Source organism: Strigops habroptila, chromosome 10 (genome assembly GCF_004027225.2).
Source record: "Strigops habroptila isolate Jane chromosome 10, bStrHab1.2.pri, whole genome shotgun sequence".
Lineage (NCBI taxonomy): Eukaryota > Metazoa > Chordata > Aves > Psittaciformes > Psittacidae > Strigops > Strigops habroptila.
Genome location: NC_046359.1, coordinates 28,208,971 through 28,234,221, shown reverse-complemented (window position 1 = coordinate 28,234,221; position 25,251 = coordinate 28,208,971). Strand labels below are relative to the sequence as shown.

Below are 25,251 nucleotides of genomic sequence, written 5' to 3'. Positions count from 1 at the left end.
CCATTTCCCCATTATAGCCTGGAGTTTTTTGAGACTTGTACCTGCGTATTTCCATCCTTGAATGTGGATCCAAGTGGCTTTCTTGCCCATCTTGTTCACGTTGTTAAAATATTCCAGTAAAATTCTTTAAATATCTTTAATGCCTAAACATACAGGCAGTATCATACTCCCCCAATTTAGACCGGAGGTCTTAATTGCTGTACAGGGTGGTGTGTACATGCATCCAACTGGAATTTATGTTGCTGGCTAGTATAATTAGGTTTTGCCATTGCATTTAATTTTAGAATTAGCCACATTTATTTCCTCCGGCTAGATTCAGAAAATATAGCTGAAGCAATCCCATTTTTTCCAGGCTCCTCTATATTCAGTCTAATTGTTTGTTTTTCAGATTCTTCTACCCAGTGCAGCAGTTATTTAGGCCCAGTGCATCAGAGGAAGTTGTCAGGTTTCTGATTGCTGTTTCTGAGGGGCTGTTGGGGAGCAGGAGGAGTCTTTAAGCACATATGGCCTGCTAGATGCTAGTAGCAGTTAAGCCAGGGTCTTTCCTAAGAAGACCCAGGACCAGTCTAATCACATGGTGGGAGGCTTTATTAGAATTACCTGCCATTGTTACTATCAATATGCACCTAATTTTCATAGCACAGACAAGGTTTAAGGCGAGCCTGCAGCACTGTTGTTTGTCAAGCTACAGGATTGGTTGGGGACAGCCAATTCTCTGTTAATTTAAGTAAGCGTGAATGCAGTGAAGTCACTGCAGTGAATAGCACGTACTTTGGCCGTGGCACATGATGTATCCAATCACACTGTACTTGCCTGCAGTTGAACTTCTTAATTACACAGGACAGACCCACAGCTTGCCCAGTGCAGATGGGACAGGGTATAAATCAAAAGGCAGATATATAAATAGATGCAGGGGCAGGAAAGGAGTTCAGCAATGCACGCGCCTTAGAAAGCAGTAACACTGCTCCCTCCCAGATGACTACTGAGGAGTACATGGGAAGTAAGGAGCAGGACCAAGATGTGGCTAAATGGACGAGGATTTGTATCCAATGGGATTTAAAAAGATAAATACGAAAGTTCTCAAGTAAACCATGCAAATGTAACTCAGCTTTGAGATCAGAAATGATTAGTATTTGCCATGAATAAAAGGTCCATCTGTGGTTTGAAATGGATTAACTAAAGAGGTATTTTAAGGTCAATGGACTAAGAGTAATTTCTGGTGACAGTGAAGCATTTTCTCCATTCCAGCATTTAATGCAGACAGTATTCTAGTTATTGTAACCCAGATGTGAGGTTTTTAGGAAATGTTCAGTGTAGTGAAGGCAGCTCTTTAGTAGCAGGAATGAATGATGACTTTAAACTAGATTTTTTCTTTAAAGAGAACCTCTTCAGTAATACCCCATGTATGATTTAGTAGAGCTGAATTTAAGAGCAGCTGACGGATCTGCCTGTGTGTTCTTGCATGCAGATTCTGTACTCCAGGGACCAGTGTAATTTGCAGTTGGGAAGCTTCTTTTAGGATTTTCGATCTCCACCCAGAAAAAGAGTGGCAACCCTGATCAGTACCTAACTATATTCAGAAGTAGAAGTGAAATGTAAAATACATGCTTAAAAAGAGAATTGAATGTTGAATAGTTTCAAGTTGCTGTTGTGATGTTCTTAAAGTTATTTCTCTATGATGAATGTCCACAGATGTGGAGAAGACAAGGTTCCTGGGGTTTTTGCCTTTTGAATCAGGATAGAAGCATGACTCTAGCAGGGGAACAACTGATCTTCAGATAGGCCTATCTAATGTTGTGGTTTCCCAGCAGCATCAATTACTGTGGTTGTGAAATTGGGAGCCCATGTTTACAGCTAAGTATGCTCTAGCTTATTGACAAAACTGTAACGTATACAAGACTGGCAGGAGAGTGTATAATCAAAAGGCACATGAGAATACTGATTGCAAATAAGAATATTGTGTAGATTGACACTAAAGAGTACTGGTGAATGGTCACCTCCCTGCTAGTGCAGAATCCTCCAGTGCTTGTCTTTTCTCCATTTCATGATGAGGATAACAGCCTCTTCCCATAGCTGTTGACTTCCACATGAAAAGATGGGTCTAGCAGAAACCGTTCTGAGCAAGTTTCACGTGTCTTCAGAAATTCTAGTGATAGCATCTTTAAAACCTAACAATCAGTGAAGGGCTGTTTTGAGGGTGCAACTATAGGGTAATAACCTGGTAATGCGACTGTTGCCAAGGATATGAAAATTTAATCTTCTGGCTTGATTCAAATATGGAGTTGAATTATATTTCTGTTTCTACATTTAATGAACAAATTGTTCCAATATTTGTGAGATTTAATTAAGATGGGGAGCTTACATGGGGAGGAGGGAGGCTGCTGCAGTAGCCATAATAAACTGGTGGTTATGGTGAAAGAGATGGCATAAAACCAGCACTCTTCACTGTCAATGCCTGCGCTCAGTCTTATTTATTTATGTTAAAAACCAACCAACCAACCAACCAAGCCAAAGGTAGGAATGGTAAGGCATTGGTTCACCGGCAAAAATCCACTTTCTTTCTTGCTAGAGAGAATTGTTTTACAATGAGACAATGCCCGTAGGTATTGTATTGTATGCCCTGACAGTAGGACTGGTGGCTTTAAATGTTATGGCTCTAAATGACCCAAATAATAATTTTTTCACACTACCTTCCCCCCCTCAAAGGGCATTAATATTCCCCTGATGGTGTTCTTGATCCTCAGTGTTCCCTAATAGTGTTCCTTCCCACTTTTTGCTGGGCTTGCTTATAGAAAGCAGAGTCTGGTTAAAGAAGTCCCTCTGATGCTTACTTTGTCTGCCTGATCACTAGCAACAGGACAGCAAAGTTTCTAAGAGACAGAAAGAAAATTCTGAAGAGGCCCTTAAATACCACCTCTACAAATGATCCAAAAGAGAAGTCTGAACTGTGTTAAATAGCCTTAATCTAGCCTAGCTTTGTATAACCTGCATGGCTCTGTAGCAGTCACATCTGCTTATTCCTCTTTGGTCAGAGAAGTGCTAACCTTTGATCTGCAAGTATGTTTGAAGCATAAGCCTTTTTCTTTAACTGAAAACTTTTTAAAGGGTAGTCTTCTGTATATTCTCCTACAGAAATAAGTTTCTATTAACATTAACATGCTTTTCAAAATATTTATGTTCACATATAGTTACCCTCATGCAGATTTTGCTCTAACAGCCACACTAACTAACCTGGAAGAGCCGCAAGCATTCAGGAAGTTTGCCTCAACAAATTCCTGAAATATGAATAGAGTTTCTGAATATAACTGTTAAAATTAACAAAATACAATTTAATATTGCAGATAACAGACTTTTTCTTTCTCAGGAAGACTATGATCGTCTGAGACCTTTATCTTATCCTATGACCGATGTCTTCCTTATCTGCTTCTCAGTGGTAAACCCTGCTTCATTTCAAAATGTGAAGGAAGAGTGGGTACCGGAGTTGAAGGAATATGCACCTAATGTTCCCTTTTTACTAGTAGGAACACAGGTATATCTGGTTCTGTTCTACTTTATTTAAACAATTCAGATCATTGTATGGTGCCTTTTTTTTTGGGCTGGAAATTCAGGCCCAACAGGATTCTGTCTTTGGAGGAACAACCCCAGCAAGTGGTAGAAAACCCTAGATTTGTGGTGTTCTCTAATGAGCTACCTGAATTTTGTTAAAATATATTCACTGTAAACAGAGTGGCAAGATTGGCTGCATCTCTCCTTGTGACTTTCTAGAAAGTCAAGGGACTTAAGGAATAACATTGTCTGTTCATACCCATGTATGTGGGTCTATAATTGTTGGTCATATACAGTATTTGCTGAAGCAAAGGAGCAAGGGGAGAAGTGAGACAATTTCCTCCCGTTTCTTGTGCCCAGTGGAATGGGCTTCAATTACAAAGTGATCCACGTGTTGGAATTACATGTTTGGGTTAATTCTTCTGCCACTGCTGGCAGTGTTCTGTGTTCCAAGATGATCACATCTAATTGAAGAGCTGAATTACAGAATAAACGTTTGTTCCTTCTGGATTAAAGGTAGTAGTTCACAGCTTAAATTTCCAGGGCTTTTTGGATCAGGAAGGGTCCATGATCTGAATCATGCGTGACTCCATACACATAATACTCCATTAAATAAATACTTTTGTTTAATTAAAGGGTATTATATAGCCTGCTGACTTCCATTTAGAAAAAGTATTCCAACATGACTGCAATCTTTCTTGCTAGATTGATCTTCGTGATGACCCAAAAACTCTGGCAAGACTGAATGACATGAAAGAGAAGCCTGTATCTGTGGAGCAAGGACAGAAGCTGGCTAAAGAGGTAAACTGGATACTCCTAGTTGAAAGCAAGTAGCAAAGAAGCAAAAAAAAACCTATTTCCAATTGGCTTTTTCTTTCTTTACCACTTCAGTGTCTGAAACCTTCTGAGTGGTTACCAGTTAACAGTCTTTACTTTCATTGTTGAACACAGCTAATAAGCAGACCTCTGTAATAGCACTTCCCTGGTAGCAGTGGTTCTAACTTTCTTTGTAGACACTTGTAAAAACTACACAAGCATCAGTCAAGAGTGAATTAAAATCACAGCGTGGTTGAGGTTGGAAGGGACCTCTCCTCCTCTTCTAACGAAATGTTGGAATCATCTTTAAGAAACTATTTCAGAATGCTATACCACCATTTTAACACAGTGTGGATAATGCATATCAGGACACTTATTTATAGTCTTATTTTTGAAACCTAAATTGGTCATAATTCTGTAATTCGTTTTTGCTGTTTAGTTATCAAAAATACCTTAGGACTCCAGTGCCAATCCAAAGAGCTTATTTAATATGCTTCCTTTATAAACAAACCCAACTTAAATGCATTCCAGATCTTTGGCCAAAAGACAAATCTTTTCTTCTACAGGGGGATGCCCATGCAGGTAACTTTCCTAGATCTCAGCCAAACATTGTGATGTCACTATAGAAAAAAAATATGCAGAAGTGCACACTTAAAACTGAACAGCTGAAATATATTACTATTGACTTAGCTTATTTTCTTGACAGATAGGAGCCTACTGCTACGTGGAGTGTTCAGCTTTAACACAGAAAGGACTGAAGACCGTTTTTGATGAAGCTATTATAGCCATTCTAACTCCAAAGAAACACACAGTGAAGAAGAGAATAGGCTCAAGATGCATAAACTGCTGTTTGATCACGTGAGATACATTTGACAATGGCCAGGCTTACTGTGAAATTCTACTGAGTTTAAACACAATGCATTAAGTACACGGCGAAGTTGTTACAGGTTTGAAAGCTAAAACTATGGTTCTGCCTTCTACAACCAGTGAAATCCAGAGGAATAAAATCAGACTCAACGAACTTGTAATAAGAAGCCACGGCATCTGTTACAAGTATTTTATTCAGACTGGAAGGTACAATCTCTCAGGGTTACATAGTCTAGAGGAAGCAAAAACTGCACCATGCTGAAACAGCATCTATGTGATTTTAGCGAGTGGAGATGCTTGGCCTGAAATACTCTAAATGAATTTGGACAGTCTTCTGCTTTGACTATACATAAATATATATATCTTATAAAAACCCCCCAATTTTTGCACAGTCTGTATGGAATCTGCACAAAGAAATACCTTGTCTCTCTTTGCTCCAGTTATCTGCTTTTGTATGTAAGCTGCTTCCGGTTCCAGTATAGCCACAGAGGTGCAATAATCAGACCAGCCACATAGCCAAAAGTAGCTCCGAAGGAACAGGAAATGGGCCATACCTGAGGGGAGAACACAAGGTAAAAGCAGACAATGAGGAAAATGTTTGTGGTTTTTTTGTACTCGGTGAGCACAAAATCTAGGTACTGAAAGACAGTACAGTCTTACTCTAAAGCTTGGCGTGCTTTCCTAAAAATGCCAAAAGTGTAACAACCAATCATCTTCATGAACACTAAATGCTGTTGTACAGTTTTTAACTAATATGCATTAAAACGTAACCAGGCTTCTGGCTATTGCAGAGTTTAGTTCGATATCCCCCAAACTATGTGAAAATACGTAGAAGTATTTATATTCCCTGAAGTGTTCAGCTAACCTGACTTCCTCTTCTGTGGCGCACATTTGGAAACCTACAGATGTCTTGGTGAGTTCTCCTTCCAATCTCTCATGGCGTTCTGAAACTTTTAGAGGTGTGTATAGATGAACTAATACTCAAACAGGCCAGAGACTGAGATGGATTGAGGGGTTTTCTTTATGTTTTTTGTCTTGAGAAGTAGGCAAAGAGCTGAATTTCCCCCTGGCTAGCAACAGGGAGGGAACACAAATTTGGAAACTCAACATCTTGCACCCAGTTCAGCAAACATGTAGTAAGCCAGTTATGTTCTAGAGCTTAGAATTAAAGCTCTCTTTTTCCTAGTATAAGAACAGGGAACTGACTCAATACAGCTGACTCACTTTCACAAACCATCTAGTGCAAAGTAATGGGATTCTCTCTCCCCGCCCCCCCTTTTTTTTTAACTGGTATTGATTTGCAGGAAGGAGTGACCAAAACAAAACTTAACCAATCTGTCCTCAGATGTAGCTTATATTACCAGTCACCTACAGACTGCATTTGATGAAAATCTCAACTAAGTGATTAAAAATATTTACTGTAGAACAAACTGAATTCCCACCCCTTTTCAAAATTCTCCTTGGCATATCTTTTTTGCAAGGACAGTTTTGCACTTGTACAGTGCATATTCTCGAAGCAAGTGCACACTGCACTCTCCTTTTAACTTTGAAATAAAGGGGTTATTTCCACCTTTTATAGTACCTGCGAGTGAGAAATGCACTAGACATTAAAGAAAATATCCACATCTTGGTGTCCAGCCAAGACTGCAATTCATGAATATCAAATGACTTATTTTTAATGGTACTGGTTCCTCCATTCATTTTCCTAGCTCTGATTCTTCTCTTCATTATTGTGGAAAAATGTATTTATTCACATCCTCTGATCATGGGAATTTTAACTAGGAATAAGAGTAATGTATTTTGTCCTCAGCTGTTTCATCTTCACATTCCTTAGCATTTGCAGTTTTATATGTTATTTGGAGGTCTTAAGGAGTGTAGCAAAGATGACTATAAACAAGGTGCCTTAGGTACTCTTTATTGACCTTGTTTCATTCTTATTTCCGGACATTCTGTCTGTGCTACTTGTTTTTGTTGCTGAATATTTTGGCTGTTGCCTCTCAAACCAAAGACTTGCTTGTTTAACAGTGGTATTGTAGATCTATAAAAAGCCTTGAGATGCTTTGGCATGGTAAGATATTATGTATATTTAAAACTCACATGAGTTTGTGGCCTTGGCTAAACTTACATTTCAGGTGGATCGTTTCAACTTTGAAATGAAATGTAATTAAGTTATTTCTAGCATTTTGCATATTACACATGTCTGAAGGGCAAAACAATAAAAACGTCCATGCAACCCCCAGCTGCTCACTCAGTAACATTCAGCTGGAACAGGAGTCGTACTTTTTTCTCTGCTGATGAAGTCAAATACAACTCTAATATCCACAAAACTATGGACAGAGGCTTCATAACTCAGTGGTCTTTCTACATCAAAATCTCTGAGTGATCCATGATCCTGCATTAAATCTTACCTACATTAGGTGAATCTGTAGTTGCCTGTTTGCTTTTCAGAAGTATAGGTAGATGTGGGACTCTGAATTTTTCATGTTCTCTTAACTAGAGTCAATATCCCTGATAACCGGGTGACCCTGTATCTTTTGGTATTTTGTGTATAGTGGATGACTGCTGGTACAATTAAAAGTATCTCTGATGATTGTTGTAGCTTCTCTTACCCGACTGAACTGCAACTTGGAACATGGTTTTTCAATAGTTATGTAACTTTCAATATTAATTATGCCTCTGTCTTCCAAAACATTCACTTTTTGCTTTTTAAAAATCAGTGTTACCTGACAGAAGTTTCAGGCTATTTCATTTAACACCTGAGCCTCTGAACTCTGAAATCCAACCCTCAGCAATGGCAGCTGGCAAAGATAGAGGGCAAAGGGAAGAAACCATAAACCACTCCATCTCGCTGTCTGTGAATGAGACAGGAAAGAAACAGCATCTCATCTCTTCTAGTGGTGCAGAACAGAAGGGTACTAGGCCAGGTACTCATTCCTATTATGCTGGTCAGATGGCCTAAAGAACTGCTGTTCTTTAGAACAGCAGTTTGATTGGCCTTTTGAGAACTCCCTAAGCACAGGGGTTAAAAGCCTGGACTTCAGAACATTGCTGTCCTAATGCTATGTTTGCTAACCCCTAAGGCAGGGCAAAAAACTCCTAATACATAGTTATACTAGTTCTGCACCTTTTATTCTTGACTGCTGGCCTTTAGGCTACATATAGCCATGGGTATATCTAAAGCAGCAAGTTATCACAGACAGATTAAAATGCGGCTCTTAAGCACATCAGCTGCACTAAAATAACAGCCCTTGGATATGCTTTTTGTCTATGAAAGTGGTTTGCTTTATTTTGCATTAGCTGCTGGCCTCATTTTTCTGAGACCAAATCACTTCCTGCTGGACCTTTTTAAATGGATTTGACTTGCTTGATCAGTCTGCTTTTGCCCTGTCTTTCATATTATCTCTTGAACTTGGTTTAGCTTCCCTGACTTGGAATGAACTGCCTCTAAGTGATAAAAATCTAAGCAGCTAATATGCGTCTGCCTGTTCTAAGGGATTCCATTCTGCTTATTTAAAGTATGCAACTTGTAATACACCCCTTTCATCCCCTGAGAACTATTCAGCTCAGTTTCTCCTACTTTATGCTCCCTTCTGCCATAAGGAAGCTGACATATCCCATCCCAGTACTGATGTCATGTCTAGGCTGGGTTAGCAACAGAGGAATAAGATGTTAGGCAACATTGCCTAACTGCACACTTTGAGAGGGGAGAAGGCGAGGAGGGAAGACGACTGATCTGGAGAGAAAAGTGTGGGGAGTGCAGGAGACAGGACAGAACATTCTTTAGGAAACTGTCATGAAATGCTTTGTCCCAGCACCTGGGAAGCATCAGCTCCCATCCTCACAGCCTAACACAAGATGACTCACTTTACATATCAAATGCATGTGGAAAAGGGCAATTTTAGCAACCTGCGTATGATTGCTAGGAGTCTGAACAGCAGCTTGACAAAAACAAATCCCCACCTATGTGTTTAACAAGAACTAAAATTTCATTTTAAGGGACAGAGCATGAGCCAATGGTTAATGCAAAACGATCCTGACTTCTGCTATTTGCTTCATTGTTTTTTTGGTCTTTTCATCTGGCAGCAGCAATAGAACCTAACAGAGATTTCCTTAGGGTAGCTAAATGGACTTTGCAGAACTGCAAGGTTTCTAGTATAATCAGAACTCATTTTAAGAATAAGGACTCAAAATAGGAATTGCCAACCTTTCAGGACACATATGAGCTAGTTTCCTCAGTGCTCTTTAGAACACCTGTGAACTGATGTGGGAATGGCTTAACATATTGCACAGAAAGCAGAGCATGTTGCAGGATCCCAGCAAGGTATCTAGCTCTGCTGTAGTATGCATGCAGCTAGTTAAATCAGAATTCTGACTGCATGACAGCATTGTCATCTATTCCAAGTCTGTAAATTGCATCCCATGTAATGGGAATTACATTGACATTGATAAGAACAGAAAGGCCAGATTCTTACGGGCCAGAGCAGCAACACCCTAATAAAGTTTTAAAAGATCCTATAAAGTAAGCAGCTGACTGCTGGAACTTAATTATACAAATGCAAATACAGTGGGGCAATCGACTGTACTACTTTTTTTTTTTAGTAACCTGGTCCCATTCTTTAGATGTGTGTTTTTCTCATATACCTAAACTCATTTTTTTTGTATGCTTACTATTTCTAAAGATCCACTTCTGTCAATTAGAAAGCTATGTAATACTTTTTGTTTCATTTTACAACTGAATAAATGAGCACAATTACTTTCCCCCCGTTTCTAACATGCCTTAAATTCCTGATTGTTTAGTCTGTGCTGTCTTAAAAAATTCAGTACATGCCTTCAATCTATTTTGGTTGCATGCACATGTTAACTAAAAGTGTCTTATCACATTGTACAGAATGTGTGTGGTGACAAGCACATGCCGAGGAGAAGAAAGTGTGAGGGTTTTTTTGCAGGCTGGCATTTGTAACTAGAAGGTGATTTTGTGGATTTGCGTTCTAAAGTTATAGCAAGTACAACTGCCTTTGATTTCACCCTTAAGGTTTACATTAAGAAGACATATCATTAAATAAACAATGATAACCACAGTAAAGTGGAACAAACTTCTACCTCTGTTAAAAAGAAAATCAAATCAAACACTGGATATTATCGCTTCTACTCACATAAAGAAACTTCTTTTACAACAAAAAATTCACAGTAGGTAGTAGCTCCAAAAGCAAATACAAGAAGGAAACTCTCTCACTGTGTTAAGAATGACATGGTAATATGAAAGTTTAGAGTCCTAGTTCAGCTTGCTTGAGTAAGCACCAAGAACTGTACCCAAGATTCTCCAGATTATTAGCCCAAATACCTCTCAGACATTTGTAACCTGAAAAATACTTACAGTCATATCAGCTAAATTACATGGCAGTCAATCACTTCATTTGAGTTAGATCAGCACTACCTACTACGTTTCCAGAACAAAGAGGGAATAATTCAATTTCACTTTCACCTAATGAATATGAAAACACTGTAGGCAGAATATTGTTTCAAAGTTACTTTTTATCGTGTCAGCTACTAGAGATCAAAATTCTGCTGCAAAAAGACAGATGGATGGGTGGGCAGGCACACAGTAAACCCGGGGACCTGTTTTTAAAGTTTGTTATCAAAACAGTCAATAAACCCAGAAACTTCAGAGCTTCCAAAATCCAGCTAGCAGTGACAAATAGGATGTCTGGAATACACTGCATATAAAGTGTGCTGATAAGGTTTTGATCTTTGATTTTGCCACTTGTTCTGCAACTAAATTACCTCAGGCTGAGCAGAGAAAGGATGTGTCACAATGTGTCTAGAAACACCTAAATGATCGTGTTCTGTTTCAGTGGTGGTGTGCTTTAAGGTGCCGCTTCTCAGATGACACATGAAGCCAGGATCCTAATCCCATGTGGTTATTAAAAGAACACCATCAACTTGAAATAGGCAATCTGAAAACAACTGAGTAACTGTAACAAAGGAAGTTATTTACTGTTTCTTTGCTAGAACTGTCCTAACTATAACCCTTACATAACCACTGTACAGAGGGCTAAAGGGAACTAGAGATGTAACAACTCTTTAAACCTTTTGAACATCATCTAGAATAGCCTTGTTTAAGTGATCATAACTAAGTGTTGTAAACTATTTTACTGTCTAGTTCTTAAACAATTTTAATCTCAAAACTTTGGCAAAATTATTCTGTCTCTTGTAGTAAACTGAAACCATCTTGCACAGTAAGTCTTGAAAAGTTTGGGGTGTTTTTTTTGTTGTTTGCCTGTAAGGCAACTGTCTTTACCTGTGTCTGAGATAGATGGGCTTAATTCTGCAGACCTATAACCAGGAGCAGCCATAGAGTAGGTCTCCCTGACCAACTGTTTTGCATAGGTACAAAATAAAATAGCAGAGAGGCAAGAGGCATGGCTGAATTGTGTTAAAAAGGTATTTTAAGAACAACAATAATGACAAACAGTGAATCATCAGGATATTGACTGACTTTCGGCAATATATTTTATACTTCTAATAGAAATGCTTTATATATTTTTCATTTCCATTCTGAAACATTACTCAGATATTTAATGTCGTTTTATTCCAAAAAAGTATTCTGCTATTAATATTTACTTAGCATAAAAGTTGTCGTATGATAAATAAATGCATTTTACATCATTATTTTTAACTGTAGACAGGCCCACTTAGTGAATCTGAATATCCCCTGTATGCAGTATTTTTCAAACATAAACATGGAAAATAAAGTGAAGATTTTCTGAGACGTCTGTATTTATCTCAGTTTTGTTGCATGTCACAAGAGGTATGTGTAAAGAACCAATATGTTTTCTGTGGTTTATGAATAACTCAGGATGAAGTAACATTTTGGTTTTAGCCATCAGAACATGACTTGGAACTCCTGATGAAGAATTTCATACCAAGTTGACTCTGCAGGAGTCTGGAGTACTTTGAAGTAAAAACAAATTACAATGAAAGATATACAAGACATGCTGACATCTGATTTTCTGATAATATATAGGTAATGCTTAAACCATGACAACTACAAAGTTCCCAGCTTCTACTAATGTATCTCGACCATGATGTAAAAGGGATAAGTGCCATATAATTTTTCAATTCTTCTATTAAGACTGCAGGAAAAGATGCTAGTGTCCCACTACAGGCAGCTAAGGGCTGCAAAATAAGTTAGGAAAAAATGAACCCACTGTTGCCCTCAATTGCTGCTTCTTTTACAGCCACAAAGCAGCAACAAAATGACACCAGAACTGCCAGAGGTGGCAATCCATACTGCCAGTGTGGTGATTCAGACAGGTGCCTTACAGAAAAGTGCAGGCAGCTTTATTCAATACTCTATTGGAACCCCAGCATCCTCAGTACTCTTTCTTTCCTTCCACCTCTTGTTTGCTTCAGGTGTGTGACTACATTTTAATTTGAAGTCATTTCTGTGAACAAAACTGACTTCACAGAAGTAGCTTTACATACTCCACCCTCTGAACTAGACTGCAGTCAATTTAAAAACAGACTGTAGACACTCTGACGTCGCCTGCAGTTCAAAGTGTAGACGCCAGATTTGATGAAGTGCTAAATCCTGATCAAGAAGAAAAATACAAGACGCAGTGCTTAACTTTCTGTGTGAGCCTCAGGTTATATTAGATTGTTCTAACAGAGTTAAATCAATAGCATTTTTCATTCCAAACTTAGGGCATTTTTGCATCTGCTGGATGTCAGATGTTTTTGCCAACTTCTGACATTTTAGGTCTACCAACAGAGCACAAGGGCAGCAACAGTAACCCTTTGGTTTGCTTTATCACATGGTATTCCTCAACTACTGTTGACCCATCCAATTCTTGTAGTAGCAATTTTGCCTTGTCTACAACACTCCTTAAATAATGAATTTTCTGAAGCTAAAGGTACAAATGCAGTTGTGTTTCCATCATATGTTGTTACATCACAAACACTAACGATAACAGAAACATCACAACCAGATTTTGCAACAAGTAAGCATAAAGGCCTTAACACTGCTCTCTGGTATGATAATACCATTTTAGTCTTGCCCATATAAGATTTAAACCACATTTTCTGTTCTAGAGCAAAATCATTTCCACTACAGATTAAAAAAAAATAAAAAATAAAAAATTTATTTACAACAGAAAGTCTGAAATACAAAAATGAAAACAACCACTAACGAAACCCGTTCTTATCGCAAAAGCTGCTCGTGAGTCCAAAGGCTGAGCTATTCCATTTGAGAGCCTTTATGGATCTGAGAAGGGTAGATCCAAAATTGTAACCCTCAAGCTCTGCTTTTAGGCTAAAGCGAGAAACAGCTGATGTCAAAAGCATGACAGCTTAATACTTTATTCAGGCAGATGCCTAGAAATAATTTGATTTTGACTGAGCTCTGATGACTTTTAAGCCCGCTTTGCTTGGGACTTAATCCGTAGGTGTTTCTGTAAGCATACCAGCTGGATTAGGTTCTGTACAAAACACTAAACAACCATGTCTTCTGGGGGAATATATATGTATATGTATATTTAATAAAGAACCTCTTCCTGTATCTGCATTACATACAGGTATTTTTATCTTCAGTAAGTCAGTCACTCAGTAAACAGGCAATCTACACTAAAGACTTTCTTCACAAACTAAGCGAATCTGTGACAATAGCAGAATCCTTTGAGGGCCATTCTTCTTTCCCCTGTTTTAGCCTGAAGACAACACAGAAAGCTCCTCTCCTCTTTCATTGCTACAGTGAAAGAATCTACTATGAGTTTCTGTAATCATTCCAAAAGGAATACTCTCATAAAAAGGGGTTGCACTGCTAATGCCCAGTGAACTTCAGAACAACATTAATGTCTCTTGGCTCTGAAGATTTCAGAGACAGCGATGCAGAGCTACTATGTGCAACTCAGTACCAGTGTTGTTGAATCCATACTACTCAATGAGGATAGAAAGACAAAAGACTCAGGTCAACTGCTGCATGAAGTTCAGTGTTCCCAAAGAACCTGATTCATATATATCTCATCTTGGCTGAACTGCAGAGGAGTGGGTTCTGGGCACCTATTGAGAATGCCTGACCAGGACACCTTTTTCCCCTCTCTTGATGACCAATATTTAAGAGATCACCTTCACAAAAATACTAAATTACCAACAGATGATCGAAAACTTCAGACAGCTGTGAACACGATCTCTAAGAAGCTACTTTAAAGAGGTTCACTTCTGCCTTGGAGATCTATTACCATTATGATGCTTCACTGTGTTGCTTTGCTGACATAATTTGACTTTAAAAACTACATTGTGTTTTATCAAGAACTTCTTTCATTTCCCCTTCAAAAACGAGCACTTAAAACTGCAGCTTTCAAAGACTGTTGAAGTGGTAGCCTGCAGGACTGAAACTTCTCTATGGCTGCTCTTGAATTGCTCACGTGATGATTAAAATAATGATCAAGCAGTTCAGACCCAAAATGGAAAACAGGCTTTCTTCCCACACCCCACTGGTTTAAGCCCTACAAGGTAAAAGAGTTAAAGAAGTCGGGATGGGGAAAAATAAGAGGAATTTAAGGGAAAGAACACAACAGCAAATGCTCTGGATGTAGGCAGAGGAAAATTGCTTTGATGCAGGAACTGACAGAAACTCTCCTCTGCCAACTTTGGTATAGGAGTAGGTCAGAAACGGGAGTGGAGATCATGAAGGGAAAGGGAAATGCAGACATACAGTTTCTGCTGCTGCCTGGACTCCTTAGGGAACATTCATGCCGAGAAACAGCTAGTAACAAGTTATGGTATCTGAGGTTTCTGCAGATGCTTTGCTGTTCTGAGGAGTCAGATAATCTCTTTTTAGATGTCTAAGTACAGATTAGAGAGCTTAACTTTCATCAGTCATGCTTGGCTTTTATTGATTTGGAAAAGTTTTCAAACAGACACAGCTGCCACGCCATTACCAAATTTGTGTCTCCTACTATGGCAAGATGGAGGAATGGACAAATAAAGTAAAAAATTAACTGTACTTAAAAGTATCTGTCTTAATCTATTAGTGTCCTTGCTTTGTTAATCAGAGCCTACTGACATAGTAATTAAGTTTTCCTTATATCACTGGTGCATAAAAGGTGAAATTTTTATACACAGCATTATTAGCAAAGCCTGAGATTTTGGGAATAAAGTAAAACCTGCCAGATGTGACATGCCCTTTTAAAATCCTAGCTGAGCAAGGAAAAAGCGCTTGCCTCATTAGATCAGGGAAGCACGTAAAACTTCGCAAGAAGATGAGATTGCATTTCAATGAATCCCTTGATTTCTAGGTTACATTCATGTCCATCAACAATTAACTACTGCAAACACACACCTATGCCAGATTGATGGTGAAACATCTTGTAAAGGTGTTTACTCTTGTAAAGAGTAAAACCAAGTGTTTTTAGGGAAGAAAACTTGATCTTTTTCCTTAAAGTATCAACCTACACTTATTTTTTTAAATAAAACTTTAATATCTCATTACACTGTTGTAAAGAAGGCTGATGGCATAAAAGTTTGCTACTTATGGAAGACACATTTCCATTGTAGCTGTAAGCCACAACGTCTCTACAATATGGAGAGAAAAGTGCGTTGCCTGTTGTGCTGATTTCTTAAAGAAATCTTTGAAACCATCTGCTTACGGCCTGGTAGATACTACTCAGCTGAGAGTGTAGGAGTTTGGTAACCTGAGGAATATCTTCTGAGGACATTTAGGAAGAAGTGTTACTAGTGTCATCATTTTATAGCAATTGCAGACTTTAGTTATGTTTAATGGAATAATTTCTCCATGCCAACAAAAATATTAAGAAAACAGCACAGACATTTGGATTTATAAAGAGAGGATCTGCAATGCCAACTTTACATTTTTTACTGCACAACTACAAAGCTGATGTTTGCCTGCCTTTGAAAGCAGAAGTGTTTAGTACAGTGCTTTGGCCACACCATTTCCACAAATCAATCTAAATCCATTTAAAATGCATTCTGTTAAGTGCTTTGATGGAAAACAGAGTGGAACTAAAACACTAAGAAAGCATCTTTCCTTCTCTACCCACAAACGATAAAAGCTGCCAGACTGAAGGCAAACTTGGAGCCATCTTCATCATGTCACATTTCTCCTCCTGCTTGTCTAGTTTCTTCTTATCAAAAGACTTACCAGCTTTATTTGATGCTAAAATTTGCATGCAACAGACGCTCATAAATCTATAACAAAGAATCTATAAAAATAGAGGTAAAAATTTTGCATTTTACATCCTTACACTGCAAGCACAGACGCTTCCAATGACTTAAAACATTTGGCATAACCCAGTAGGTACAGCTTATGACTACGTCCAATATACCTGTACAGTTTCAGAGCAATACTGTAGCATGCATATCCAGAAAATTAACATCATTGTACTTATGATACAGGTGTACATACTAACCTGCCAAGGCCGATCCCAATCAAGAGGAATAGGAAATGCTCCAAACCAAGCTCCAAGTATACTGCACACAGTAGTAATTTGTAAACTGCTTTCCCAGATGGACGTAGCTCTGTAAAAACAGTGTGTTACAAGGTTTCAATAGCAGCAGCAGATCTCATTTCTCCTAAGATTTCTGAGACCGCAAACAGATATAAAAATCAGTATATTTGATAAATAGCATTCAGGTTCTTCCTAAAAGATACAAACTATATATACAATGGAAGTTGCATATTTTAGCCATAATCACAATCTTTCTATATTGCACCCCAGAGAACTCTTGCATTGCCAATCATGACATCTATCATAAGAGATGTTAATGACTTCAGTTCTCAATACAGCCTTCTACCACTACTGACTTCAAAAGTTTAGGAAAAGTTGGGTTTCTGTTTTACAGACAAGCACTTACTGCCCATCATCAGTCTTCCAAGTGATTGCTCTGCTTTTCTAAAACCATGGACATTTGTGTACTTGGTACCAGTTAAGAAACAAGAACAGCAGAAGTTCAGAACACAGTAGGGGACAACTCTGAGACAGTAGAACTGGGTTGAAAACCCTGCTCCAAATCAGGAAGTTAAGAGATCTGAATCTTAAGTTTGCTACATCTCACCCTGTAAATGTAAATTTAGCTTTAGCTAACAGAAGTAAAAAAAATAGTGTTTTTATCACTGATGGATAGTAAACTCTGAATTGCACATGTGCTGTTTAGGTTGCATGACATGAAAGCTTTAACCCTACACCTCGTTTTGCAGATTGTAAAACTTCTGACTTTACTTCTACCTACCTCATGGCTGCATTTGCTATTGACCAAAGGGCTCACAAGTGTAAAGCAAACATTTTCATTGTTTGCAACATAAAGGTCATACAGATTATAATATTTAAGATGTAACATTGACATTTTGAGCAGAACTGTTTCTTCTACAATAACCCCATCCCTTTAAGTTAAACTTCTCCATTTCAATTCACAATACTATCAGTCTGAGATTCTTTTTTTTTTTCCCCCAAAGGGAAAGGTCCTGATTTAACTCTAAAACTATTCAGGGATCTGCACATTGAAAACTTTCGTAAATTATTTTCAGAAGCTGAGTAACTGAGTGGAGAGCTGTCAGGCAGTATGGTCAAGAGAACATTCACTACAGCCTTAAAGCAGTGAAAGAGCCAGCAGAATATACTGAGGACTGACTAAGGTAGATCTACACCCCACAAGACATCTTATCTGGTAAACCTACACACATACTGCTGCACCATATGGAGATATCAGACTGAGTCCAAAAGTAAAACAACAGAACTTGCAAAGCACAGTGCCCAAGTGAAGAACAGCCATTGGTAGTTTGGCAACCATTTGAACTGCTAATCCAACCATTCTGCAGCATGGACACCAGCTACTCAAACACAACCTGACTTGTCCTCCACCATCATCCCAAAAGAACAATGCTTTGGTTACTCTTTTCTTCATGGAATGACACCTATTGGGATTTTTACAGGTAGTCTTTACCCCTTAAACTCGCCATACAAATGCCTCATTTGCATGAGGCTAACAACTGCAGCAACATTTATAAACTGAATCTCATAGGTTTCTTTATTTTTTAACTATGATCATTCTGCAGTTAAAACTAGCAGTATCTAAGATAAGAAATGTTCACTAGGACCACAAAGGCCTTTTAAAGCATTCAGTAATTATTTAACCCCTTTAAACAATACAATATATTGAGTATTGTTTTAAATAATGTTTGAATTAAGAGGTTAGCTAAAAGAATTTATTAAAACACTTCCTGGATAGACAAGATCTGGAAATCTGGGCTGCAGCAGGACTGAACTACTAAGCAGGACTTAGTATTTGATGCTGCCTAACTTTGCAAAGGACATTTCCAAGTCTGAGTATGCAGTTCACAACCAAGTGATAAAATAGGTGAAATGAAAATGGGAAAGAGCCCTCAAGTTATGGTATTACACTGTTTTCTGGCAAGCTCCAAATCAAACCTATTTCCTACCCAGGTGACATCTTATAACTGCTACAATATCATAGATTTCAACATAATTACTCAGACCAGTGATTTGAAATAAACAGTCTCTAAAAGGAACAATAAAAATCAGCAACTGAAAGGTGATTTCTTAGAGGCCTTCATGCACAAGGCTGTTTCAGCCAACAGTTACTGAAAAGCCATTTAAAGAATAGACACCTGCTTCCACCAGTGCTGATAACCCTTTCTGTAGCTTCTATTTCCCTCTCTCTGCTTACAGCAGCACATGACAGCATATGATCACTCTGATCAGCGTCATGACATTGGTCACAACACTAGATGTCAGAATACCGAATCCAGAGATAGCTGGCATGGGCCCACCCATCCCCAAACACAGAATTAGTGCAAAGAGACTTATTTACAGCCTACTTAGTATTGATATGATGTAAAATACACAGACTAACTGTCCTCACACATTCTATGTGTACACAGACTATAAAAAGTAAGAAAAATTGTTCAAAATCCATAAAGTAAAAATAAACAAACCCCCCCAAGAAATACATTTGCTTCGTCAAATTGATATTTCCAATCCAAAAGTGTACTCGGTTTGAAAATGTGGAGCATATGTGATTTTCTGTCTGAGCTGCAATTGTGTTTCATGCAACTGTTTCATGTACACAAAAAAAACCCAACCCCAAACCAACCAAACAATACCTCCCCTCCACCTGCCAATAACCAAAACTTTATTAGATAAATACTAAACCTGCAGTGTCGCAGATTACATGTTATCATCAGAAGGCACATATAACCCACCTCCTGGGAGGCATGGGCACTTAAAGACTGGTCTTGTAGTAAACTTAATAGAAGTGATTTTACTAGCAGTGACTGCACTTCCACATGCTCCAGGCAGAAACAGAGAAAGCTAAGCATCTCTGCAGAAAAAACAAGCACTCTGCAAGGTTATTCCCACGTATTTAAGTCGGACTGACTCAGCTGTACCACAGCTATTATGATGCAATACATTACATACAAGTTACTGGAATGTAACTTTATGAATTGTCCTATGACAAGACATTATGCACATCAGTATTTTCACACTAGACCACCTAAAACATAACAGAAAGCAGAGCAATAGCTAGGTAATTAATATCTGTTTCTAGATGTCTTTATCTGTCTTTCTGCAAAAACAATTGCACAAGCACATTTTGATCTTATAGATATTGCACAGGCAAATAAGAGAAACAAAAATAAATGCCAGCGGTTACTTGTCTAAACTGTTTTCAGATTTTTTAACACACACTCCTTTTTCATACTAACCTAAACGCTTAATCAGACTTTCCAGCTTGCTGTTCCAGTGAAATTCAATTTGCTAAACTCTTCTTTCAAGGCAAACAGCTGTGTTGATCTTACCTAACCATCCTTTTCCTCCATTCAACCAGTTCCACCTCATTCCACGTGGTTAAATTAGAGACTAAATGCAAGACATTCTAACTCATTCATAAAGTTAAATAAAACCCCCCACAGGATTATTTTTAAAAGAGCGAAAATCTTGTTAAATCCATAAAAAAAACCCAACCCTGCTACAGTATTTCTTTGTAGTGTATTTTTATTCAAAGGCTAGTGTAAATAAAATTGTTAAATAGACATTTTATTCAGATAATGTCACATGGCTCATTAGGAAGAAGTCTGTACAAACTGTCACAACAAAAATGTTAAAACAAGGCAACTGTTTCCTATGCAACAACTGTGCTGAAATAAGATTAAGATGTAGACTAGGAAAGCCAGAAATCGTCAGGCATTCAAAAATCTAAGCTGGCACAAAGACAGACTGCTGTCACACATCTGTTACTTCAATTCAACTATTGTTTCCAGCTGCAAAACCTCCAAAGATGACTAAGTGAATCAGCAATGATTTGTTTTGGCTAAACAACTCCATGCTTTTATTAAAGTCTATTTATCCCTTCCACTGGAAATAAAAAAAAAAACCAAGCACAAATGACTTGAATAAGGATTCAAGATACTTTTGGGCACTGAGATAAACCAAACTTTTGAGAACTGAGATAAACCAAAAGTCAATACCTGAAACTACTACAAAATGTCTACTTTTGTCCTCCTCTACAGAAGTTGAAACTAAAAGTAACTCCAGAGGTCAGCAGCATTATACAACTCTTCACTTTCTTTTGAGATAAGACTTCATCCTTACAAACTATTAAAAGTGAACGAATGCTAACATATTATTATTAAATCTCAAGCATGTGTGGGGCTCTTTTATGCTTCAGTGTTCCAGTCTTTCAACAGTCCTGTTATGTAGCGAGTGCGAAAAAGGCAGAAGAGACAGAACACTTCTGAAAAATACATTATCCTGCATACACATGCTAATGTCATGGGCATCACTGAGGTGAAAGTAAGGTAAAAAGGCTCATTTTACTTTAAACATACTCTTGGAAAAAAATTAATGCTTGGAACCTCTGACACTGAAACAGCTTTGTCTGAAATCTGAAGAAGAGCATGGGTAAAGATTATGTACGTAAGACTGCAGTAAACTATATATTATTTTCACTATTACATGCACATTTAAAATACCATTAAAATAGTGTTTGTTTTGGCTTGTTATTCCCACTTTAAAAGTTGTATTTATGAAGGTGCTATTGGATCATGTGAAAGATTCTCCCTGTACAGCTCAGTCTCAGGTCTCCTCTTTAATTGACAACCATCATACTGGACTCCACGATGGTTTTATACCAGCAAAATGTGTGTTTGAAACTTTACTTTCTTAAAATGCATATAGAATCATAGAATGGTTTGGGTTGGAAGGATCTTAAAGCTCATCCAGTTCCAAACCCCCTGCCATAGGCAGGGACATCCTCCACCAGACCAAGTTGCTCAGAGGCCCATCCAACCTTACCTATAAAGTGAGATTTAGTGTCTCTACACCAAAAATAAAGGCCAATTTGATGAATTAATGTTTTCAAAATATAATAATTTTGTCAGAAAAGTTTTCATAAGCCTGTAATTACAAATATGAGAACCACCCAGAATTAAGGAAGTTTTCCTTTCTTTAAAAAAAAAAAAAAAAAAAATTCCAATTCCACAATCTATTGTTTACATCAATTCTGTCCATTTCTGTTTGGGGTAAAATCAGAAACTTTAGAATAGAACTTACCCATTTTTACTAAATACCCGTATCCATGCATGGGTGTTTGGTCCCAGCATACACAAGCATTGTAAAGTAGTAAAGGTAGAGAGCAAAACTGAAAACAAAAACGTCTCAGTCACTGACCTACAAAGAAGGAATATTACAAAATTAAGTGAGGTAGTTACTGATTTTCTGAGAGTTCCAAAGTAAAGAGTTGGCTTTTGGTTTTCCCTAAAAGTCAACTTGTGAAAGTATGCATGCTTTCCTAAACCTCATGTAGAAGAATAAAGGGTTCTCTTATTACTCTGTAGAATAGCAAAGAAAGATGGAAAGAATTCTGGTATCTGTTATCTCAACCAAGACTGAGATGCAGTAATTATTTTAAATACCTGTAACATTTAAAAAACCCACGGGTGTACCTCATACAGGACATTAGTTCTGAACTGAAGTACGCATGGATATTTACTTCATTATTCCACTTATTCCACTTATTCTTCTAGTTTCATATTGTAAAAACAGCCATGAAACCAAACTATATGTGATGCCATTGTTAGTCAGTAACTTAGCACCTCTCTCAGAATAAAACACTAATACCAAAGGATGAAAGATACGCAAGATGCGTATTTTAGAGTCTTATGGGGAAAATAACTAAATGAAACTTGGAAAAATGGCTGCACCTGTGTGTTTAATGGGTAATATTAAAGTAGAAGCAGTTACATGTAACTGTCTTGAACAACACATCTCCAAATACATAGAAATTGTAAAAGCCAGTGTCTATTAAAAAAAACCCAACCCAAAACAACAAAAAACCCCAACAAACAAAACCAAAACCCAAACAAACCACAATCCTCCAAAAAACCCCAACAAGCAAACCCCCTTCCAAACCAAAGCAGCCACCCCAGCTGACCCTTTAACCTCCAATGTACCAGGAACTATAAAAGTACTTCTACCAATATCTGCAAGGAGAACTGCCCCTTAAAATGTTTAGAGAAAAGTAGGGTCTTCTGACTTACCCTATAAGAGGTGCTCCATACAGAACAATAATGGCATGAAATATTATGCAAGACATGAAAAAGTATATACAGCATTTTAGAAATCTGGATATCTAAAAAAGAGCAATAAAGTATCAGAATAATGTTTCAAAAGAAATGAGAACATAAGTAACGTACATGGTCTATATCTTATCAATAGCATTGTATTCTACCCACTTCTTTAATTTCAGCCACAGTGAAGCACGATAACAACACGGCCTATGTTGAAACAGTTTTCCCAATGTCTGATACTTCAAGTAAGTAATTAAAAACGATTACATTTCATTTAAATTTTTTATCTACCCTATTTTTATAAAGTAAACATAAAAAAAAAAACTAGAAATGACAAGATAAACAGAGATAGTTTTATTGCATATTTTTACACTTCTGTTTTACATCCAAGTGTTACGCCCATTCAAAGACATCTTTCATAGAAGGTGAAAAAAATATTTAAATGCAAGAAAATATGTAACATTTAAAGAAAAAAAAGACATTCAGAATCAAATGTAATACTTAAAATTACACAAATAAAACCACTACGTTTTGAGCTTAGTATCTTAAATCCTAAATCCATTTGAGAAATGTCCACGACTTTCTATAAATCTGCAAAACACACTTAATTTTCTATAAATTTAAACTCGCCATATCATCTAGAAGCATACCCACTCGATAAACAGTTCTGGTTAGGTCTGTTCTGATCAGGTCACCAATGGAAACCCATGATTTCCCTTAAACACTTCTTAAAAAACATTTATTCCTTATGCTAGGCTGGGATGAAATCTCACCTAGAACACAAAACCTGCTTCATTTGTAAATCACAGATGGCTAAAATACTTGCTTTCCACGGTGATTTTGTGTATTTCACATCACCCCTCAGTCAGCCCAACAGAGGCTTTGCCTACAAAGATACTGTTTTCAGGGATGTTTGCTTAGATGTTTAAGAATCACCATCTCAGAGCACTAAATCATGTCTGACTCAGCAAGTTGGGAATGCAAGACTGTCCTGACTTCAAAATGCAGGTGTATTCCCCCACTCCTGAACAAGCTGTGTGCTGCTACAAATTCGCCCTGTTCAAACTTATTTCATTGGGATTCATACCTTTAATGCCCCCCTTACAAACTGTAACTACAGGAATTTATCCCAGATTTAGATTCTTCTGCATAAAAGTTTCATCATGCCAGGAAACGTAGCTATTTTAATACTTTTCCACATAGTTTTTAGAAATGTACCAACTTTGTTTAAATTGTAATGAGCTAGCCTCAAATTCTAAAAACTACTTCTCTTCGTGTAAAATTATTACAAACTTAAAACTACACATGAGGAAAGTGTTTCTTCATAAGGCTGAAGGTTGGGCCTGGGCTCTGAGATGAGTTCTGCACCCATTCAATTTTGCCACCATGCAAATTGTTGGAAGATCAATGGCTGGAACTACAGACAACAATATACTGATAAGAAAAGGGAAGGGCACAGAACCACTTGCCTGAACAGGTTATTTACAGGTAGAGAAAGTTTAACATCATGAAAACATTGGAGAACTCATTTCAAAAGGTGCTACGCTCAGCTCGTTCATGGAAAACAAGATTTCACCACCAAAATCTGCCTGCCTTCTTTCTGATTTGATTATTACAGTGTCAGAATTTGCCTTCCCTCCACACAATCTGGTAGGAATTTAAGAATAAAAATCTTACCTTGTGAGCAAAAGAACTTCTCTTAGGAGAATGATTTGGCTTAAGGACTAAGTGCAAGATTACATTAACGGTACCAACACAAACAGAACAAATACACAGCCACGCGAGGTGTGTTCCCAAGACTGTGAATCCTTCCCAGAAGAAACCCGGAACGACCGCTGTCAGGATAACTGCGAACACGCAGAGGAGGTTCGCAGCCAAGAGCCTCCTTATTTCTACTTCTTTCATCGTGTTACCGGTTAGCCGGCCCCCTGCAAGACAGCAAGCGGCGCCCGGTACTCAAACGCAGCACAGGCACCACACGGTGAGGTTTTTTCCTTGTCGCCATAGACAAGACAGAGCTCTGAGCTTAGTCTGGGGATCATAGTGATTACTTCAGGGCAGACGAGTGTCATTCGTTTAAAAACCCACCCCAACCCCACGGACACCGAACGCTACCCCGGCAACGGCCACCCCCCTTCCCCACAGAACGGAACCGCTCCTCCCCGCTCCCTCTTCAGGCGGGAGGCGGCGGTGCGGCCCGCTGACAGGGCCCCGCTCCGCGGCACCTACCCCGCGACGCGAGGGGCAAAAAGGGGGGAAGGCTCCGGCCCGCCTCTTACCACAGGGCTGCGGCCGCCGCGGGGCCGCCGGGCGACAGAAACCGGCGCTCCGAGGGCGTCAGTTCCTGGGAGGACCCGGAAGCGGGTTGTGGTGGTGCCGTTGTTGTTGTGGTGGAGGGGTCGCCATGGTGTGCGAGAAGT

The 25,251-nt window shown here is 38.3% G+C and overlaps 3 protein-coding genes across 11 annotated transcripts in view; 2 read left to right on the top strand and 1 right to left on the bottom strand.

Moving 5' to 3' along the window:
* Positions 1 to 7,468, top strand: part of RHOQ (ras homolog family member Q) — a 19,203-nt gene extending 11,735 nt beyond the window's left edge. The window contains exons 3-5 of one of the 2 annotated variants that reach the window (XM_030498753.1): positions 3,365 to 3,529; positions 4,252 to 4,347; positions 5,069 to 7,468. In XM_030498753.1, coding sequence (XP_030354613.1) covers positions 3,365 to 3,529; positions 4,252 to 4,347; positions 5,069 to 5,224 — 417 coding nt within the window. In that variant the 3' untranslated portion in view covers positions 5,225 to 7,468. The remainder of the gene's footprint in view (positions 1 to 3,364; positions 3,530 to 4,251; positions 4,348 to 5,068) is intronic. The other variant, XM_030498754.2, reaches the window with a different exon arrangement.
* On the bottom strand, positions 4,844 to 25,166 carry PIGF (phosphatidylinositol glycan anchor biosynthesis class F). 3 transcript variants are annotated; one of them, XM_030498752.1, is made up of 7 exons: positions 25,111 to 25,166; positions 24,509 to 24,759; positions 22,802 to 22,893; positions 21,816 to 21,932; positions 16,656 to 16,764; positions 5,650 to 5,783; positions 4,844 to 4,982 (listed from the first exon to the last, which is right to left on the bottom strand). In XM_030498752.1, the coding sequence occupies exons 2-6, from the start codon at positions 24,734 to 24,736 to the stop codon at positions 5,670 to 5,672; spliced, it is 660 nt and encodes a 219-aa protein (XP_030354612.1). In that variant the 5' UTR covers positions 24,737 to 24,759; positions 25,111 to 25,166; the 3' UTR covers positions 4,844 to 4,982; positions 5,650 to 5,669. The 3 variants fall into 3 exon arrangements, with proteins under 3 accessions (XP_030354612.1, XP_030354610.1, XP_030354611.1); XM_030498750.1 differs by lacking the exon at positions 4,844 to 4,982 and having other exon boundaries at positions 5,388 to 5,783; XM_030498751.1 differs by lacking the exon at positions 4,844 to 4,982 and having other exon boundaries at positions 5,388 to 5,783; positions 25,061 to 25,117.
* The window catches only part of CRIPT (CXXC repeat containing interactor of PDZ3 domain), a 63,702-nt gene continuing 63,458 nt past the window's right edge, over positions 25,008 to 25,251 (top strand). For 5 of the 6 annotated variants that reach the window (XM_030498760.2, XM_030498758.2, XM_030498762.2 and 2 more), the window contains exon 1: positions 25,017 to 25,251. In XM_030498760.2, the coding sequence (XP_030354620.1) occupies positions 25,236 to 25,251 (16 nt within the window). In that variant the 5' untranslated portion in view covers positions 25,017 to 25,235. The other variant, XM_030498761.1, reaches the window with a different exon arrangement.

Coding starts and splice junctions, on each gene's coding strand:
- PIGF (XM_030498752.1), bottom strand. CDS start 24,736: ATGAAAGAAGTAGAAATAAGGAGGCTCTTGGCTGCGAACCTCCTCTGC. Junction 22,894..24,508: donor GAAGTTCTTTTGCTCACAAG/GTAAGATTTTTA, acceptor GCTCTTTTTTAG/ATATCCAGATTTCTAAAATG. Junction 21,933..22,801: donor TATGGAGCACCTCTTATAGG/GTAAGTCAGAAG, acceptor CCTTCTTTGTAG/GTCAGTGACTGAGACGTTTT.